The sequence below is a fragment of the Pistacia vera genome, unplaced genomic scaffold (genome assembly GCF_008641045.1).
Source record: "Pistacia vera cultivar Batoury unplaced genomic scaffold, PisVer_v2 Contig314, whole genome shotgun sequence".
NCBI classification, from domain to species: Eukaryota; Viridiplantae; Streptophyta; class Magnoliopsida; order Sapindales; family Anacardiaceae; genus Pistacia; species Pistacia vera.
The window spans coordinates 16593-38491 of NW_022196129.1; the positions used below are offsets into that span (position 1 = coordinate 16593).

General features: G+C 31.8%; 1 protein-coding gene and 1 long non-coding RNA gene across 3 annotated transcripts; one reads left to right on the plus strand and one right to left on the minus strand.

Annotated features, from left to right (window-relative positions):
- The first annotated feature begins 4945 nt into the window (after positions 1 to 4945).
- Positions 4946 to 8505, plus strand: LOC116136484. Of its 2 annotated transcripts, XR_004129041.1 has the most exons (4): positions 4946 to 5088; positions 5187 to 5267; positions 6179 to 7809; positions 7905 to 8505. It is a non-coding gene; the product is annotated as an uncharacterized LOC116136484 (long non-coding RNA). The 2 variants fall into 2 exon arrangements; XR_004129040.1 differs by having other exon boundaries at positions 4946 to 5267.
- A 7449-nt stretch (positions 8506 to 15954) lies between these two features.
- Positions 15955 to 20974, minus strand: LOC116136461 (ABC transporter G family member 11-like). Its single transcript, XM_031422162.1, has 9 exons — positions 20876 to 20974; positions 18738 to 18824; positions 18124 to 18588; positions 17938 to 18024; positions 17713 to 17835; positions 17476 to 17635; positions 17246 to 17304; positions 17029 to 17115; positions 15955 to 16898 (listed from the first exon to the last, which is right to left on the minus strand). The coding sequence occupies exons 1-9, from the start codon at positions 20972 to 20974 to the stop codon at positions 16209 to 16211; spliced, it is 1857 nt and encodes a 618-aa protein (XP_031278022.1). The 3' UTR covers positions 15955 to 16208.
- Between the last annotated feature and the right edge of the window lie 925 nt (positions 20975 to 21899).

Genomic DNA, 21899 nt, shown 5'->3' on the forward strand with positions numbered 1-21899 from the left:
GCTATTCTTTCTAAATGCAAATACTCATAATTTAAGAATGCATTAGGGCATATAAAGATATCTTTATAGAACTAATATTCTCTACAAACAACAATGCCATAACAAGGTAATAATCTAACATACTCATATATGCACTTTCTTTGAAATTTCATCAAACACTTTACATGCACGTGCAAACACTAAATTGGTTACACTTCCACATCCCTCCCAAGCCACCAAAATTGGAGCAAACAAACTCCCTAAAGCCAACATCCAACCTAGCCGAAATTCACACTCCACCACTCAACATCCATCCTTTCATATTTCATCCAAAATTTCATCAACTCATCACATACTAATAAATCACTTCTTATGGCCATGAGATTTACATATCACTCAACACCAATTCAATCCATAATTCTCATCATCCAAACACATACAACATACAAGAAATTACTCTACACAACTTGTGATCAAATCAAAGCTAGAGTTGGATTTACTTACCTTAAATTTGAGCAACACCAACACTATAACCTCCCTTTGGTAGAATTCTCTTCCTCTTAAACCCTAAGCATATAAAACCATAAGAATTCAAAACTTTAAAATTTAATCTCACATGTTGGTACAAGAATCTTACCTATGAATGCTTAGGATTGAAAATCTATCAAATTTAGGCCAAATTCTATGAATTTCCTTGAAATTGGTTGCAGAAAATTTCACAGCTTTAGGGGATGAAGCTGGCGTGAAGGAAGGGTAGAGTGGCTAGGGTTTCTTCTCTTGAACGCTTAATATCATATAATAATAATATATATAGATTCCCATTTTACCCTTGCACTTTCTAAAAATTCCATCTATGTCACTTAGTCAATTACAAGAATGCCCTCATTTCTATTATCTTCTCCATGTTATTCTATTTCTTTTCACTCCCCACTCTTTCATCTAATTAAGAGTGAAATCACCATTTTACCCCTAATAACGTTTTAAATAATTTCCTTCACACTTGTCCAAGATAACTTTAACAAGATTCAACTAAGGGTATTAGGGCATAAATAAAGCTACGTACCTTGGTGTGGGCGTTACAAGTTCCAACTTGCCAAACCACTATAACAATTGATTGTGTTCTTTACTTTCTCTGCATTTAAATTCATTACATTGCTGATTTTAATTAGTCACGCACACATTGGTTCCGACTCCACCAAGGTCAATCGGATCACTCTAGTTAGTGTAAATCTTGCATCAACATATATTGTTAAATTTTTTATTTTTCTAACATAGAAAATAAGAATTTTCTTTTTCTTTTTCTAGAGTGAGGTATATAGTCAAAATGTCTTTAAAAATAAAATTATAAAACCTTTTTTCAAACAATAATAAAGGGTAAAGCTATTAACACTTGTGAAAATTAGAGAAAAATCAAGAAAAATAGATTTGTTTAGAATTGGAAAACTGGTTATAATTGAAGAAGAGAAATGTTTATATACAAAAGCCATGTTGCTAGCAAGAACATACAAACTAATGGCGACATTAACAGAAACTGATTATTCTAATAGAATCTATTATAATGTTGAGATGGTAGTGTTGTGAGATTTAATTAGATGCTAGCAAAAATTAAATCCCCCTAAAAGCGAAAATAAAGAGAACAAATGACAAATAATCAACCACACATAAAACAAAATTTATAGTTACTCACTCTTTGCATGAGTGTTATGTCTATTTTGCTACTGCAGAATTTCACTATGAAGAAGAAGAAAAATTACAAGAAAAATTTATAAGCCTCACAAATTGGCTCTCTCATTAAACCTCTCTCTTTGGTGACTTTCACTCTATAATTGCAGTCTTGTTCTAAGATTCAACACCCTTTTATAGATAATACATGAGACGCTATCCTAATAAGACTCATAACTGCTATCCTAACAGGTTTTTATTTTAATTCTTAATACAATTTATATTCCTATTCTTCATTGTATTCATCTTTAATGAATAACCTTTCCTAAAGAGATAACATTTCTACTGAGAAGTGTATTAGGAAAACCCATATCCCAAATAAATACTAATTTGACTTGAACATGGCTCCACAATCTTAACAATCTCCCACTTGGTGATTAATCCAATGCATGTTTTCAATTCTTCACTTCCATCAACATCAATATCAACTCCTCTTTCCTTAAGCTAGAAGTACAACTGAAGTTATTGACAACTTCAATTTCTCAATAGTTACCACCTTCGTAAACATATCAGTTGGATTTTGACCCTATGAATATTCTCGAGAGCTATAACTCCTTTTTCCAAAGTTGAGGTGGATTGGGTTCTTTACTAGATGAATAGCACTCTAGCTATCATAATGGAAAAAGCTCTTCTCATTACTCAAACCCAATTCTTTTAGGAATCATTGTAATAATATCAACTCCTTGCTAGCATATGTCACAACAACATACTCTACCTCTATAGTAGAAAGGACAACAATATTCTATAGCTTTGAAACCCAACTAACTACTATACCATAGGTTATGTCTCTGTACCACCTAATGTAAAGACATAACTTGTGGTACTATTAAGATTATCAATGTCACCAACCATATCAACATTCACATAATCTTGTAGCTCTAAGTTCGTCTTCTTAAAGCAGAATGCTGAATTTGTAATACCTCTCAAATTTTGAGAATCCACTTCATTGCTTCCTAATGTTGCTTTCCTGGATTTCTCATAAACCTACTCTCTACTCCTACTGCATGTGTTATATATTGCCTCATACACAATATGACATACATAAGACTGGCAATCATTGAAGCATAAAGTACCTTGACTATGTAGTCTCGCTCATGATCTACTGTAGGTGACTAATCTTTGGATAGTTTAAAGTGATTATTCAAAGGGTTACTTCTTAGCTTTGCTCCTTCCATGTTGAACCTATTGATTATTTTCTTCTCGTAATTTTCTTTTGACAGCTTCAAGAAACCTTTGGCTCTATTTCTTGTCCTCATATCAAGGATTTGTTTTGCAGCTCCCAAATCCTCCTTAGTAAACTCCTTTGACAATTGCATTTTTTTAGCTTGTCTATTTATTGTTTACAAGCCCTTACAATCAATATGTCATCTAAATTTAGTAATAAGATGATATAGGAGTTACCAAGTCTCTTAAAATAATAGCAATGGTTTACTTGGTGTCATAGAAAACCGTTGTTAAACATGAAGCTATCAAACTTCTTGTACCATTGTCTGGGTGTCTATTTTAGCCCATATAGGTTCTTTTGATGTTTGCATATCAATCTCTGATTTCATTGTTCTTTGAAACCTCGTGGTTGTTGCATATAAATTTCTTCATCCAAGTCACCATGAAGAAATGTTGTCTTTACATCTAACTGCTCAAGATGAAGGTCTTCTTTTTCCACTAACCAAGTACTATTATGATTGTAGTCAACTTGAAATTAGAGATAAAATCTCAGTGCAATTAATGCCTTCTTTTTTCACCCGATAAACCTATTCATTTTGTAATGTCTTCTTCCCCTATGGTAACTTTGTCAACTACTAGGTTTGATTTGTTAATAGCAAATCCATCTCATCTTTCATTGCTATATTTTTTCAATAAAATATAATGCAACAAAGGAGAGTACATTTGTGGAGGTCTGATATTCCTGGAATATCTTTTAGGTTTAAACACATGGGCATTTGTGGTTTAACTTTTGGAGCTATATTCTCTTGATCTTCCTAGTCATTATCTTGCATGTCATTCACTCGAAAGTCCTTCAAAGGAATTACCTTCGCCTCTTCATTTTAGTGCTTGGATTTTCTGACTTCATGTTGAGCCTATCCTTGCACATCACGTCTTCATTAAAGATTACGTCTTTGCTCTTATGATCTTTCAATTTTGATTATCCCAAAAATGATAACCAAACCCGACATCACTATAACTTTTTCAAGACTTCACATCAAGCTTAGTTCTAAAAGTGGGGTCAATGTAAACATAGGTTACATAACCAACCACTTTTAAGAAATAATAATTTACCTTTTTACCATTCTAAACTTCTTCTAGGACCTTGCAATTCAGTGGTACTGAGGGTCCTCTGTTAAGCAAGTAGGTTGTAGTGTAAATTGCATTAGCCCAAAAATCGATGGTAATTTAACATGCAATCTCATTCTTTTTGCACGCTCATTTAAGGTTCAGCTCATCCTTTCAACCACACCATTCTGTTAAGGAATTGCAGGAATGGTACTCTCCATCTTTTATTGGCATAATATTTTTTGAACCTTTCATCAATGTATTTTCCCCTATTATCAAATCGCAAGCACTTCACCCTTAGATTTGTCTCATTCTCAACTATGACTTTCCACCTTTTAAAGTGTGAAAAAAATTAGATTTATTTTTTCAAAAAATAAACCTATATCTTTTTTCTAGCTTCATCAATGAATGACATGCAGTACTTTGAGCCTCTAAGGGATGACATGGGAGTGGGTCTCTACACTTGTATGAACCAATTCCAACTTTTTTGTCTTTGGTTCCCTTGTTACTTTGGAAAAACTCACCCTTCTCTATTTATCAAAGATTCAACTTTCACTTAAACTATGATCAATTGACTTCAATTCTAGTTAGTTTCCCTTTGATTAAAGCCTCTTCATTCATTTTACACTCATATGCCCAAGTCTACAATACCACCAACTTGAGGTAACATTGGCATCTGTGACTGCAATTGAATCTCCACTACCAGAAATCATATAAAGAGTTCTAGTTTTATTTCCGTGAATAACTACCATGGCTTCCTTAGTAATTTTCCATGCACGACCCATAAGCAGACTTGGCAAAACAGGTTAGAACCCGCGGGTTGGCCTATACCTAGGTAAATAATATAGGGTAAGAGTCCGCATAATTGGGCCCTTTTTTTGGAACTGTACTCGGCCTTGCCCATTTTGTAAATGGGTAAACTGAGCACACCTGCGAGTACCCACTTGTAATTTTAAAAAATCCCAACTCCAATTTTAGGCTAAAATCCCTAACTACTTACAATTGAATTTACCTTCTCTCTCACTCACATTACAATCACAATTCCATCTCCACTCCACCTTCGACGCTTTTTTAGTTCTCCTTATTCTCAGTCGCCGCCGATCACCAGTTGCTCAAGTAATTAAAACTTCACATTCCTTTCTCTTTCTTTCCTCTTGTTTATTTTAATCTTGATCTGGAAATTGATAAATGAAACTTGTGTGGTTGCTTCAAAGCTGATTGGTTTCTGAAAGATAGAAACTTGAAGTGCAAAAGCATTTGAACCACTTAACAAAAACCCATGTAAAAGCATCCAGGTTTGTTTCTTTTTAGTATTTTAGTGTTTACCTTTTCTCTCCTGAGGTTTACCTATTTTTTTTTTTTTTTTTTTTTTTTTTTTTTTTTTTTAGCTAGTGGGAAAGTGAGAGAAAATGTCGGCTGTGGGTTGTTTTTAGAGTTTATATATATATATAAAATTTGATTAAAACAGATTTAATCAAATCATAATTTTAGTCTTTGACTGGTTGTGGTTGTGGGTTGTTGATTTATGATGTTTGCTTGATTAATGGACGCTGTGAAGATTGGAGAGACAGTGATGATGGTTTTCTGGGTTATGAGGTAGGGATTGTTTTTTGAGTTAAATTGGGAGCCAAAACAGAGTGGACAAGAACAAGAACTATACCCATTTTTGTTGATCTGTTATAATAAGTCTTAATTTAGTAAGTTACTCCTAGGCAGTCATGAAAATTGGAAAAGCCGTTACTAGGCCTATGAAAGGAGCATAATTTGCTAATAGGAATCAGAGAAAAAAAGCAACTTATAAAAGTTGAAGCTGCAAAAATCAAACTTTTTTTTTTTTTTTTTTTTTAAATGGAAGTATTATTAATGAGAGGTTTCTGGCTTCACCTGATTTAAGTTTTTAGAAGGCTAAATTCCAATTGAGAATGCATGCCATGCTATAGTATATTCCTTCTTGTCAATTCCTATTTTTTGTCTTATTTTAATATGAAAAATGATTATCATGCAAAAAATATGTAGTGCTTTCATTAATGGAAGAAAAGAGTACAATAATGGAAGGCAAAGTCCAAACAAGAATGTAGATATTGTCATATATGTGAATCGATAGTGCTTAATAGTGATTACTTTGCTACTAAAGTTGTCTCTGTTCACTACTAGTATAATATAAACTCATTCAAATCAATTAATAATTCAACTCACTTTTGTTCAGGTAGTTTTAAGCATTGACATGGAGGAGTCTCAGTCTATAGATATGGATATGGTTAATGTGAGAGAAAGTAGCGATGCTTCAATGGTAATGTTGCTTGCTTCCAATACTAGTATTACTACCAGTTTTAAAAGTATGTAAAACTTCAGAAGTTTAGAATTACTTTGATACATATTTTGATGAAAATGGGAATAAGAGGGCTAGGTGCAAGGGGTGCAATAAATCTTATGCATATGGTAGTTCCACTCATGGGACTAAAAATTTGAAGCATCATATAGGAGATTGTCTAAAACGTGGCAACACTAATGTAGAGCAATTATTGATTGATCATGATCGTAAATTACAAAGTAGAAAGATTAGTCAAGAAAATTTTCGTGAGAAGATAGTATTATCAATTATTAAACATAATTGTCTGTATTCATATGTGGAGAATGAAGGAACCAAGGATATCTTTTTATATTTGTGTAAGGAAGTTAAACATTATACTAGGAACACCACTAAGGCGGATTGCTTAAAAGTATATGGAAGGGTGAAAGAAAAAGCTAAGCTTGAATTAGAGAGACTTTCTAGTAGAACATGCTTAACTTATGATGTATGGACTTCTACTACATCTAAGGGATATATTTCTTTAACAACTCATTACATAGATGAGAATTGGGTGGTACAAAGTAAAATACTCAACTTTTTCCATATTCCTCCTCCACACTCAGGGATTGTTTTAGTAGATAAAGTTTTGGCTTTCTTACAAGAATGGGGAAATGAAAAGAAAGCTTTCTCTATTACTTTGGACAGTGCAAGTAGAACCAACTTTGTGTGCAAAATGTTTTGTTATGTAGGGGTGATTTTTTCCATGTGTGATGTTATGCACATATCTTGAATCTTACTGTTCAAGAAGGGTTAAAAGTTATTAGTGTGGCTTTAAATAAGATTCGAAAAAGTGTGAAATACATTAAAGGAACTGAGGCTAGAAGAATCAAGTTTGGAGAACTTTTTGAACAAATGAGTGTGGAAAACTCAATGGGTTTGAGATTGGACGTTTCCATTAGATGGAATTCAACTTTTTTTAATCCTTGAAACTGCGTTAATATATCATCGTGTGTTTGTAGCTTTATCAACGATAAATCATAGTTATAAATATTGTCCATCAAATGAAGAATGGGATAGGGGGGAGAGGCTATGCAAGTTCTTGGAACCATTTTATGAGGTTACAACTCTTTTATCAGGTTCCAAACACCTTACAGAAAACTTGTACCTTAAATGTGTGTGGGAAATTCTATTACGTTTAAATGAAGAGAGGATGAGTGAGGATGAAGTTATTAGTAGCACAGTGGAACGAATGATCCCAAAATTTGCAAAATATTGGGATTCTTATAATGCTGCGTTAACTTATAGTGTTGTGGTAACTATTGCAACTATTCTTGACCCACATCTAAAGGTTTAATTTGTGGAGTATGCTTACAAAAAGGTTTATGATTTAACTACTGCCTAACAAAAGATGGAGGTTTTTAAGCATAACTTGCATAAGCTTTTTCAAGCTTACGAGGTTCAATGTTCCAAAAGGAGTTTCCATCGCACCTTCAGTTGTTTCTCCTGCGAGTGGTCCTACTCTTAGTAGGTGTATAGATCATACTTGTGTAAGCCACTATACTTTTTCATATTCTTATGATTGATAAGGTATTATTTATTGTTCAATTTTAACTTTTGATACTTAACTATTTAAATCGTGCAGGATTTTGATAACTGTGAGAGTGAATTTATTACCACTAAGAAATCTAAATTGGATCTATATTTGGAAGAGATAAGGTTTGATCACATCAAATATCATAATATTGATATCCTCGAGCATTAGAAGAGCAATTGTGATCGTTATCTGATACTTGTCATGATGGCTCGTGATTCATGAGTATTCCAATAATATTTGTTGCTTCGGAGTCCGCTTTTAGTATTGACAGCAAAGTGCTCAACAAATTTTGAAGCTCACTTCAACCAGAAAATGAAGAATCTTTGATATGCAATCAGACTTGGCTATATGGATATGAAAGCAAAGGAAACATGTTAACATAATATTTCTTATGTTTTATTATTTACATTTATTAATATTTACAGTTGATAATTGTAGATGATGATCTCCATGTGCCATTAACTAATCTAAAGATTGCGGAATCAAGAGACTCTACTATCATCCCCATTGTGGAATGAACATGAGCTGACCAAGAATATCTTTAATTGAGCAATGTCAAGTTAAATTTAGGTTATGTTTTTGTATTTGTGTTATTGACTTATTGTGTTTGGTATTTGTTTTTGTGTATTAGTGTTTATGTATTTGTTTTTCTATATACTTGCTGGTCTTAAATTGATGAGAAACTGAGTTGGTTGTGAACTTTTGTGATGAATTTAATTGAATTTGGAGTAACTGAATTTAGTTGATTATAGGGGTGTAATTGTAAAATATTAAAACTATAGAAATTATGGGGGTATAATTGCAAGAATTGAAAATTGGAATGAATAATGTAGGTACCTGCGGATCCACCCGTACCCACATACGGTAAGGTATGGATCCAATATTTTGGGCCTACTTAGATAGACCCATATCTAGCCCACTCGTTCGTTTTGCTAGGTCTACTGATAAATGACACATTAATACATTATGCCCCTCATCATCAAGTTACATTACTGATATTAGATTATGCATCAATCTTGGCATGTGCCTTACTTCCTAGATTTTCCACATGGATCTGTTAGCCATCTTCAACCTAACATCATCTATACCTACAATAAACAAAGGTTCTCTATTTGCCAAGTATACCTTTCCATGATTTCCAGCCACATAATTCTCTAAAGTTTCATGGCGTGTAGTGATATGGAATGAAGCTCCTGAATCTAAAACCCAAGAGTAAATAGATAAACGTAAAGCGTTTTGTACCTCTTTAGTTACAGATTGACGACGTTGTTACTGTTGTTCTCCTCTGTCTTTGATGTTTTGCAATTCCTTTGTATAAGGTCTTTCTGGCCACAATTCCAATACTCTATCTTTTTCCCAAACTTAGAATTTCATCTTCCATTCCTTGATTTTGATCTACCTTTGCCCCGATTTGGTTTTCTATCATAGCCTTTATCACTTGTTTCAACATTCAAAGCATTCGGTGTTGTCTCACCAGAATCTTTCCTGTGAATCTCCTCAGCAAAAATTTTATCCTTAACATCGATGACTTTTAATTTCGCAATACCTGTTGAATTATTAATTGTTGCTCTCATTGGCTTCCAACTATTTGGTAAAGAGGCCATAAAAATTAAGGTGCAAACTTTATCATCAAAATCAATTTTAATAGACAACAAATGATTAATGATCTCGTATAAATATCATTCATATGCTTTGTCATGGAAGTGCCTTCCCTCATCTACAGGTTAAATAATTTTTTCATAAGATGTACCTTATTATTTACAAAAGGCTTCTCATACATATCAGACAAGATCTGCATCAACCTTGATGTGGTTGTTTCCTTTGCCACATTACTCATCATATTCTTGTCAATATCATTCGATTGACTCCTAATACTTGTTTATCAAGGAGTTCCTAGTCTTCATCTCACATTTTGCTGCTACATAATTTCCTTATGAAGAATTACAAGAGTATCTTACTTGCCTCACAAATTGGCTCCTCAGTAAAACTCTCTCTTTGGTGATTCTCATTCTCTAATTGTAACCTTGGCTTCCATTGCCTATCTCTAGGATTTAACACCATTTTATAGATAATACATGGAATACTATGCCTGATAGGTCTCAATACCTATCCTATAGGATTTTACTTTTACTTCTAATACAATTTTATGCCTAATGTGACTTTTATTTTCAATCATTCATTATTTCTCCCTAATAATTTTTATTAATTGAATGGTGTAAAGGGAGGTCGAGGGAGAGTTTGTGATGGTGGGGACAAGTAGGTGGTTGTATTTATGAAGGACGTGGGACGGGAAAGTAACTTGATGTTCAAAAGGGCAGCCCCCTTGATTTTTTCATTTTTTTTATTTTATAATTTAGATTTAGACGGGTTTTTCAGGGGTGAGCATAGGTAGCGGGTAGAACCGGAACTAGGGGTAGAACCGAAACTGGAACCTACCCGAACCGGTACTGTGCGGGTAGGTTCCGGTTCCAATTTTTTGGAACCGATACTGTGCGGTTCCGGTTCCAGTTCTTGTGTGTGAGGAACCGAACCTGTAAAAAGGGTACTCTCTTTGGAACCTGTAGGGGGTACCGTCCGGTTTAGAACCGATTTTTGGAACCTTTTGGAACCTGTAGGGGTACCTGGTTTAGAACCTGTTGGAACCTGTTTTGGAACTTGGACTATAATGAAATATTTGTGAAATGTGAATAATGGAGGTTTCTATTATTTTATAAAAAAAATTTAAATAGAAAAAGTTAAATTTTTAGAATAACCTAATTAAAAAATATATGAATACAATTATACTTATTACATATAAATTACACCATATTAAAAGCTTAATATATTTAATACATTAATATTAAAGTTTTGATTAATTAAGTAATAATTGAATATGATCCAATTAAAAGTGTTTTACATTTTTAATGTTATTAAAAGATTATTTTTGAATAAAAGTATATTTGATTGAGTAATAATATATTTAGTTATTTACTTCAATATCAAGTTCTAAGTATATCTATAATAAATTAGTATTAATTAATTATATATGATAAATTGATAAACATTAATAAATTTAATTACTAGTTAAATATCATACTAATCAATTATAACATTACATTATAGTTAAATGATTACTTAATTAATTATAATTTTAAACTTACTTAATTGATTTATAGTATAATTATTATAGCATTACATTATTGATTACTACTTAATTAATTGACTTATAAGTTATAACATTTATTATTACTTAATTAAATAATTAGAAATTAATTAATTATATATTCATTATAGATTTATAGTATAATTACTTAGTCAATTATAACATTTTATTATAACATTAATACAAACTTAATTAAATGATTAAAAATTAATTATTATATATTACATTAAAAATTTATAGTATGATTACTTAATAGTTAATTCACTATAACTATATTATAGTATGATTATATAATTATTTATAACATAAATAATTAAATAATTACTTAATTGATTATGACATTATATTATAAATATTAGTAATTACTAATTTACTACATAAGCATTAACATAATATTTAATTAAATGATTAGAAATTAATTAATTACAACATTACATATAAATTTATAGTACGATTATGTAATTAGTGTAACATTATATTATAATAAATGATTCTTAATTATATAATATTCTATTATAAACAAACTAATTATGTATTTATTAAAGACTTACAGTATGATTACTTAATTCATTGTAACATTTTACTATTTCATTATAATTGATTAGTTGATTACATATATTATTATACATTACATAATTAAATGATTATTTAATTGATTATGACATTATATATAAACTTAATTATAACATTATTATAAACAATAATTACTTAATTAAATGATTAGAAATTTAATTAATTAAATATACATTATAGTTAAAAATTACTAATTAAATTATAACATTATTACATTACATTATATTATGATCACTTATTAATTATAGTATTATATAGTTAAATGATTACTTAATTAGTTATAAATTTATAACATCACATTATAAATATTAGTAATTACTACATTATTATTTATTACATTACTTAATTAAATGATTAAAATTTTAATTAATTAAATATAACATTAAGATCTATAATCTAATTACTTAATTCACTATACATTACATTATATATGATCACATAATTAATTATAACATTACTTAATAATAATACTTAATTGATTATGAGTTATGATATTATTTTTTAAACATTAGTAATTACTAATTTACTACTAAAAATTAGCACAATACTGAATTAATGATTAGAAATTTAATTAATTATAATATTACTTATAAACATTTCATTATAACATTAATTAAGCATTACATTATAATTAAATAATACTCATTAATTATAAATATTATTATTATATAATATGATACACTTACTTAATTATAGCATTACATAGTTAATGATTACATAGTTAGTTATGAATTTATAACATTATATTATAACATTGTAATTTACTATATTTTACATTATTTAATTAAACGATTAAAACTTTAATTAGTTATACATTACCTTATATATTATAATATGATTACTTAATCAATTATAACATTCCTTATTAAACATCAGTATATTAATTAAATATTTGAAATTTAATTAATTAAATTAAATTAGATTTATAGTATGATTATTTAATTCATTATAACATTACATTATACTATTATAGTATGATCATAATTATATAACATTACATAATTAAATAATTACTTAATTGATTATGACATTATATTATAAACATAGTAATAATTTACTAATTTACACAATACTTAATTAATGATTAGAATTTTATTATTATAACATTACATTATAAATTTATAGTATGATTACTTAATTAATTATAACATTCTATTATAAAATATTACAATACTTAATTTAAATGATTAAAAATTTAATTAATTATAATATTACATTATAATTAAACCCTAAACCCAAATAGTATATTTGTTAGGGGTGTATTTGTAAACTTTTAAGATATTTTTGTCATTTTTTAAACTAATAGGGGGGTAATTGATTTTTTATAGGGTACCCTGGAAAGGAACCGGAACTTGCATTTTAGGTTCCGGTTTCTTGAATTGAAGAACCTGCACTGTGCGGCTCTGGTTCCAGTTCTCCCGGAAATGGAGGGTACCCGGAACCGCTTACCCCTAGACTTTTTTCTTCTATTATTTTTTTTTCTATTTTTCCTTTTCTTAATTTTATTAGATTTATTTTTTAAAATTATATAATTCAAACCCTTTTTGTTTTATTTTACAGGTCTTTTTTCAATTTTTTATAAGTTTACAAATTTAGAATTCAATAACCATGACTAATTGAGAAATTAAATTTTCATTTACCTTACATGTCAGGGGGGCTTTTGATACTTTTTAGGGGGATAAATGATGATCTCATTGGGGGGTAAATGATAATCTAGGGAGGTATGTAATACTTTTGGAAAACCATGATACTTTCTATTCTCTCAAGGTCAAGGGGGCAGTTGATAAAATGAGTAATGCTATAGTTATCGAAAGGAGCGCACCAAATTTATGCATCGAATGACGCAGTTCAATCCTGACCGTTAATTAATATTAATTCATAATTAATCGACGGTCAGGATTGTGTCACATCATTTGATGCATGAATTCGATGCGCTCCTTTCAGTAACTGTATTATTTTCCGTAATAAAAACCCCTTAAAGTGGTGAAATAAAAAAGTAGTAATTTAATAGTTTGTCCCTTTTAATAATAAGAATATTTTATGTTTGTCCCTCCATAATAACGAGAATGTTTTATAAATTTGATTTGATGTGATCTAAATGAAAGAGTAATGCTACAGTTACTGAAGGATGTGCACCGAATTCGTGCATCGAATGACGTGATACAATCCTGACCGTTTATTCATTATCAATTAATATTAATTAACGGTTAAGATTTTGTCACGTTATTCAGTGCATAGATTTGGTGTGTATTTTTGGTGACTCTATCATTTTCCCTAAATGAAATACCCAAACTCTTGAGGGACAAATTGAAACAAAATTTGAAGGCTAAAGTACGGAGTAGAGTTTCACCTAGAAATATAATTAATTACATTAAAATTCCAAAATTTTTAAAAATTTTGGGGCAGCCGTGGGCTCCCCAAGTGTAAGGGGAGATGCGGCACTGTGTCAGAGTGTGGGGCAAAAGGAAGTGGTGGCATTCATGGAAGGCGTACGGAAGAGGAGGGATGGCTGCGTAAGATAAGGTCTTTATAATTTTTTTTCTATATAATCTATTATTTTAGAGTTTTATTGTTTTAATTTTGGTTTGCATATAAGTAAATAGTAGTTTCTCTATTCATGTGGGTATTATTGTCATTTAATCGTTCACCCACCATCTTTGGTCAAGTAGTACAATAATCATTTACCAGTAACCTTTTTTAAGACAAAGTTAGCTATACGGGTGGCCAGTGTTAATTTCAAAAGTATGAAAAAGCCCAAACTTGGCACGCGCCTGTAATAATGGAAAAATCAAACAGTGGTTTGTGAAAAATGCCACACCAATTCATATTTCATGTATATGAAAATCATTTTGATGTATACATTTCGTACCATTATAATATATTATTATTATTATAATGGGATACTGTATAAACTTTATAAATTAATACTCAATAAATTAATAAAATAATATTTTTTTGGAAAATCTTGCATAACGGTAACATTCATATCATAAATAAATACTTTGTTAATTGATTATGATATTTTATTAAAATATGATTTTATTGTTACTTGTTTTTTGTTTTAATAAAATTAAAGATATTAAGTACAATGAATACATTTAATTCAATTAAATTATGCATGCATATTTCTTTGTTGAGTACATTTAATTAAATTAATGCAATTATATACAAAAGATATTATTTAATTAAGTACGATGAAATTATTATATACAATGAATATTATTTAATTAAGTACATAAGTACAATAAATTTAAATTAATGCTTTAATGTATATTTAGTGGATTACCTCATATGCAATTGATTAGATTGATAAAATACAATGTATTTTTAATTGATTAAATGTATGTTCGTCGAATTGAATCTCTATAAATTAATAAATTATTAATTTATCGATTAATTAATACCTCTTTTAATTATTAAAATTTATATGGTCCATGGTTATTAATTTATAGAGGTTATACTGTATATCATATTCAAGGATTAAGATCAAGGGAAAGATGATGATAAAATATATCTTGGATTATTTTCTAAATAAGAGATATCCTTATCAAGCTTATCCCCTACCATATGAGGACTCCTACACCGAAGAGGAAATTTAATCCAAGGCAATCTCCNGGGGTGGGGGGGGTGGGGCGGCGTTGCGCGGGGTGGGGTAAGTTGTTACTTTAATTCATTAAACTAGATCTTTACTTTAAAAAAAATCAATTTTAGTACTTTACTTTGATATAAAATTTCGTTAAAGAGTATTAATGAATCCTCCTTTTATAATTATATATAATTTAGTTAATTTTCACTTTCTTTTCTTTATTATTTTTATGTCTAACTCTACTTAGAATTAATTACTGATATCTCATATTTTCTTAGTATAAAATTTCAAAATTGATTTATATAATTTTATAATATTGATAAGAAAAAAATTATGTTATTACAATATTATTAAATTATTAAATTTCTATGATGCTTACAAAATTTTTGGGTCCATACTCAAGTTTGGTATTCAAATCCCAAGAGAAAGGTTTCTTCATTCTTGTCTCTCTACGTATTAAACCTGAAATAATAATTTTATATACTCTTGTCATAAGTTACAATAATGTTATGCTTACTCACGAATTTATTAACCGTCTTACTACCTTTGTTAAAATTACATATAATACTCGTACTATGCGTATGGTACTCGTACTATACGTTATATTTACAAAGGATAGTAAAATAGTTAGTAAGATCGTGAATAAGCATAACATTACTCCATAAGTTATTTGCCTAAAAAATCTGTGTTAGAAAACTCAACCATCTATGAAAATAAAATAAATATTTTCATATAAAAATAATAAATGTATTTCTTAACTAAGAAAAAAAAAAAAAAGTAGGTTACACTCGATGATAATCTCATAAATAATCCAAATATCCCATATAAAGTTTAAATAATATTATCTAATGCAATCCAAACAAAGAGAGATCTCTCAAAATTTAGAATCACACAACATATATTACATGCCAAGGCCTTCAGCTCCTGCATGAGTCTGGCATACCTTTAACATTTCTTATTTTATATAAAATAAAAGCGAGCCCCTTAAAATTCATTCATCCACTCACAATATCAAGTCTGATTCAATTTCACTTCACATCCTTGAAGTATGTTATGCAGGTGTAGCGGATTGCAAAGGCGTGGCAGAAGCGGAGGGATTCTCCCAAATCTGAATCGATGGTTTAGGAGCCATAAGAGTTTTGATAAGGGGCTTAACCTTCTCCACCGTCTTAATAATTGCCAAAAACATGAGACGATACAGAACCACCATTGCGCACAAAACAAGAAGATCAACCCATTTGGAGTACCCCAACTCAACTTGCCAAAAGCTGTCCAAGATTTCTTCACCAGTGATTGTTGGTGGTCCTTCTGCTTGATTATTGGGGAACGTTAACCCTTTAAATTCATTTTTGTAGAATCCTTGATTTGCATATCTGTGATAAGCAATATAGAAGACCGGGTACTTCCACACTGGCTTAGGAAGATCATCCGGCAGTCTAAAGAACCCTCCATCCAACATCATCACGCCGATAATTCCAGCGCCAGTTATGATTCCCATGAGGAAATCCGGAACTATGCTTGCAACGATCATCATTAAGCTTTCAACTAGCATCATGCATACAAAAAGTAGCAAAGCGAAGTAGGAAAAGTGGTCAAAATCCTTTTGCAGCCCAACTAGAAAATAGGATATTGCACCAGGAATCAAAGAGATTATAAGCAAGTAAGGAACTGAAGAAACTGAGTTGCTAATGACAAATGCAGCAACACCGTAGTGTCCGTTTAACCTTTCTCGTCCAAATATCTAAGATATCAAAAATCGGTTAAAAATAAGATCGAAAAATATAGAAAACAAGTGAATTTATGTCACTTGTAAATAGGTCAAAAATAATAAATCTTAGTTCATTTTCAATAAATTAATTAAACCCACTAACCTTCATGTCCTCTACGAAAGAAGGAAATCCTCCAATTGACATGAAAGTCAAGAAGGATGAAACAAACGTGAGCATGGAACCCCTAGCCTGAAATTAAGAAGTTATATATATATATATATTGAACATCAGATCAAGATAAATTCCTTTAAATGGGTTGATACGATAATAAGAGAGTGCATATGAAATAAACTACTCTTATTATCTTAACAAAAGGTACCTGAATTGACCCATAACCGTGTCCAATGTCACGGAACATAGTTCCCAGTGGCGGATTTACTTAATGACGAGTGGGGACCACGGCCCCCACTCAAACTTTAAAAAACTTCGATTGTATAAATATTTATATTTAGTTACATTTTACCCCCTAAAAGACTTTGACATTTTGCCCCCACAAATTTTTTTTGTTTATTTTTTGCCCCCATCGAGTAAAATTCCTGGATCCGCCACTGATAGTTCCTACACATAAACATAGAGCTACGTAGATAATAAAGCGAAGCCAATAATAACCTAAATCGCGATACATGTTCACGAAGGATCTCCTTGTGAGAACCATGCTCTGGCTGATGAAGCTTGCTTGGCTTCCCTTCTTCTCCAGAGTTCCTTCTTTCTACAGAGCAATAAAATTTACTGCGAAGGGTTTTGGCTGAGAGAGAATCAAAACATTAAATTTGCTAAATTATGTACCTGATTGACTATCTCTGAAACACGCTGTTGAACTTCCTGGCTGTTCTCTGATGATTTATATGCGTTGACAAGAATGTTAATGACTTCCTCAGTACTAATGCTGCCATGCCCTTGTTCAACATCCTATTGTCCATATATATTGTTCATTTTGATTTTATAAAAAGTTCCCATTTGCAAAGAAAATATATATTTTGAACAAATGATTTTTATGCAAGGATAACTTACTTCTTCGAAGTCCTGGTTAACAGTCCTTAAGTAATGGTCAGAGGGGTTTCTATGACTTGGGCAAGGGAAGCCACTTGAAGCAAAGAACTGCACCGAAGATTCATAACATCCAAAATTGTATCAATTTTCACTAAAGCAACGGGATTATTATTTGCTCTAATTTATCCTGAAAATCATTAATTTTACCTGTTCTGCACCTGTAATGGGACCAAAATAAACTGTTCTTCCTGCGGAAAGAAGGCAGAGATTGTGAAAGAGCTCAAAAACTTCACTGCTAGGTTGATGAATGGATGCAATAACAGTTCTCCCATCCTGGCGAGCAAGCATAACAATGCGTTTCATGACATGGTAAGATGCTGCACTATCTAGTCCACTAGTTGGCTCATCGAGAAACAGAAGCTTTGGCCGGGTCAAGATTTCAATGCAAATGCTAACTCTTCTCTTTTGTCCACCACTAAGGCCTTTTTGGCTCCAGCCTCCTATTCTGGTGTCCATAGCATCTTGCAAACCCATTTCCCTAATTGTCATTTCGGCTCTTTCCTTCTTCTCGGATTTGGGCATGGAGTCTGGGAGTTGGAGCTGCGCTGAATAGTATACAGCTTCTCTTACGGTTAATGTTGTCATTAGAGTATTGTCTTGAGTCACATAGGCCTAATATGTCCAGTCAGAAAAGCCAATATTGTTAAATAAGTATTTATGCAGAAATTAAGTTTAATCAGATATATAAAAGATAATGTTCATATGATAAAAATTGTTTCATTTGAGAGTTTAGGAATAATATATGATGAATATATGCTCACCGAAGTTCCAAAAGCAAGTGCCTCTTTACGACCATTGATGAGGATCTCCCCTGTTTGCTGTGTGTTCGAACCTAGTCTTCCTGCAAATTAAGAGTGCTTCTATATCAACAACTTATTATATCTAAAACGAGGGGTGATACCATTTTATTGCGGACATTTGTCTTTCTGTTGAAACCTTTAACAGTGATCTACTTATAAAACAGCATAGTTAATTTATAATTTTAAAAGGTGACTTTTACCGATTGAAACTGCGAAACAGAACATCAAAATATATACGTTTCATATAAAATATGGATGCTTTAGTATAGGGTCAATAGCAGTGATGAAAAAAACTTTTAATACACATCTTCAACACAAATTATTTTGATTTCAGTGGCTACCATTGATCTGAAGATGCTTTGTTAAATTGATAAATTGACGATTCTAAGATTCTAAAGGAACCAGTGCATCTTTAACTGGCTGTCGATCTACGTGGTCAACACTATGCATGCAATCTATCAAAGCTATTTTATTGGTGTATAGATCCGCGCAGACTTATTGTTGTGGTCCAGATAATTTTATATTTCCAAAATATTTCGATGGAATCTACACACGCAAGTAGTTAGCCGTATCTTTAATTGATTATACTTGTAATTTAACTCATGTAACAATGGAACACACACACACACAAATCAAACACAGATCTTGCTTCTCCAAAACAAAATTCCAAACCAAATCCCGGATCTCTCAATCTATCGAAGCAGTTAATATCTTAAATTGCTTTTAAAGAAGTGCAGTCATCCTGGCTGTCGACTAAAAGAAAAGTCTATTCAGAACGCTGGGTGGCTTCCACTTCATGGCTTAGCCTTGCGAGGGCTAGTCGCCTCTTCGCAGCGTGGCCTAGCAAGTTCCAGCTACCACTCTGGCTTGGCCTTGCGTTAGGCCCAACTGCTGCTGCAACGCCTCAATGTGTCTACGTTTGCTATCATGAAGAGGCCAACAAGATTTTCTTCCCTTTTCTGTATTTTTGGGTCGTTTCTTAGATGGATTTGGTTTTCAGTGAGTAAAATTAGGTTAAGTTTGTAATTGGTGAAGCTTAATATGATTTTGGCTGGATGATTTTGGAGATGTGATTGCAAAAGGTGGCCGATTTTAGTGAACTTGTATTAGGTTAATGATTTTGAAGAGATCATGTTGTCCACTGTGTGTCAATTAAACGACAGCTCGACTTTTACCTGAATATCTACTTGTAGATCTATTTTCAAGTAAATTGAACAATTTTCGTGTTCTTGATAATCACTCTCAAAACTTTGATTCGAAGCAAGGTTTTAAAACTCGGTCCGGGGTGAAACACAGAAAAGTGGTCGAGTCTTAGGGTTGAACCAGTTTGACTAGCTGGTCAAACTGGTAATGTCAGCATGTTCAAAGGTTTGAAATCCAATAAAATCACCCCTAAAAATTACACATAAGTTCTTATAAGTTTGAAATCCTACAAAACACCCTAAATTACTCTGCCAGTGTCGACAAGCTAGGCCAAATAGGGCCTATTTATGGTGTTGACAACACATCCCATCACCACGAATACTCTCCCCTCAACCTCCTGACTAAAACTTATCTCAATCCATCTCCGTTCGCCTTGCTAATCGCTAGCAACAACTTCTTGTTGCCGCCGATCGATTTTTGCAATTTTCAGTCGTTTCACTCACCAGAAATCACCTCCATCTCCACCTTTCGACTCATCGACCCTCCCTCTTAAAACCCTCAACATCACAGCCACTAATTGTTCGCCGATTGTCGTCTTAATCTTTAGGGTTTGCCATAAACAGTAAAAATTGGCAACCTAATGGAGTGAAGGCCCCAGGTCTCGGTTGAATTTGTTCAACTGGCCGGGCCGGGCCAAGTTTTAAAACACTGGGTAATAGATGAGATAACTTTTCATTTTAAAAGATTTGTAATATATTCTACACATCAAAGAAGAAAAATAATTATAATTTGATGGCAAATTTGAAGAAGCTATAGCGTTTAGATGATTGAGAGTGGGAATGTATATTAATTGAATTGGTGAATTTGTTTTGAAGCATGAATTTTAATTTTTTTTTTTTCAAGTTCTTTTACTGCTTAAAGTTAAAGATGATAAAAGAAAAAATTATAAAATCTACCGTCCTCCGACTAATATAGAAAGTGATACGAGTGACGCGGTCCTCATCGGCAGCCGACATGTCGACGTCAGCGTTGTGACCGTCGATATCACCTTCCATATCGGGGATTTCGCCTCGTACACCTCGTGTTCTTCTTCATCCATTGCCACTCGTCCGAATTTTTCCCTTTTTTTCTCTGCTGGTTCTGGCCACTAAAGGTTTGCGATTTTACTCCATGTGCCCTACACAGGAGAGGCGATATAACAGAGAAAACACGAAATACGATGCCGTTTCCAAGGATATTAACATTCGGGTATGTTTGGTTTAATATTTCACTATCCTATTCATATTATTTCCAAAATACCAGTTATTTTATTATTCTAAAAATACTATTATATTTATTCAACTATTTTTAAACTTCTTAAGTTTATTAATTTAACTAAACACCCTCTAAAAAAAGTTTAGAAATTAACAAAAACACCCCTATCCACCACATTACTAGATTCTGGCCACCATCATCGAAAGGTGGTCAGAATCTGATAAATGGTGTACACCAGTTGGATCTGACTGGTAGTGCACCGATCTATTCTTTTCGGCCATATTCACCATGGATCTAGCCAAAAATGTCAGATTTGGCCTAACTAATCGTCAACAATGGTCATATCTTTGGCATATTGACCACAAACATGGCAGATCTAACCGTCAACAGTTTGATCTGGTCATAGATCTTGTTTTGACCAAATTCATGGTAGATTTGGTTGAAAAATGTCATCTCGGCCACACGACCGTAGATCCAGTAATCATGCGTGCTACAGCGACGACTACCCTATAGCGGAGGTGGCGGCTGTCAGTATTTAATGGGTGGGTGCGCGTGTATTTGTAAATTTCAATTTTTTATATAGGGTGTTTAGTAAATTAACAAACCAGGGTGTTTTTGTTAATTTTAAATCTTACCTCGTATTCCCACCAACTCTAAAAATATCAAAAATACTTCTAAAATACTAAAGCAAACAGAACCGAAATAATTCCCAGTTAGTTGCTTACT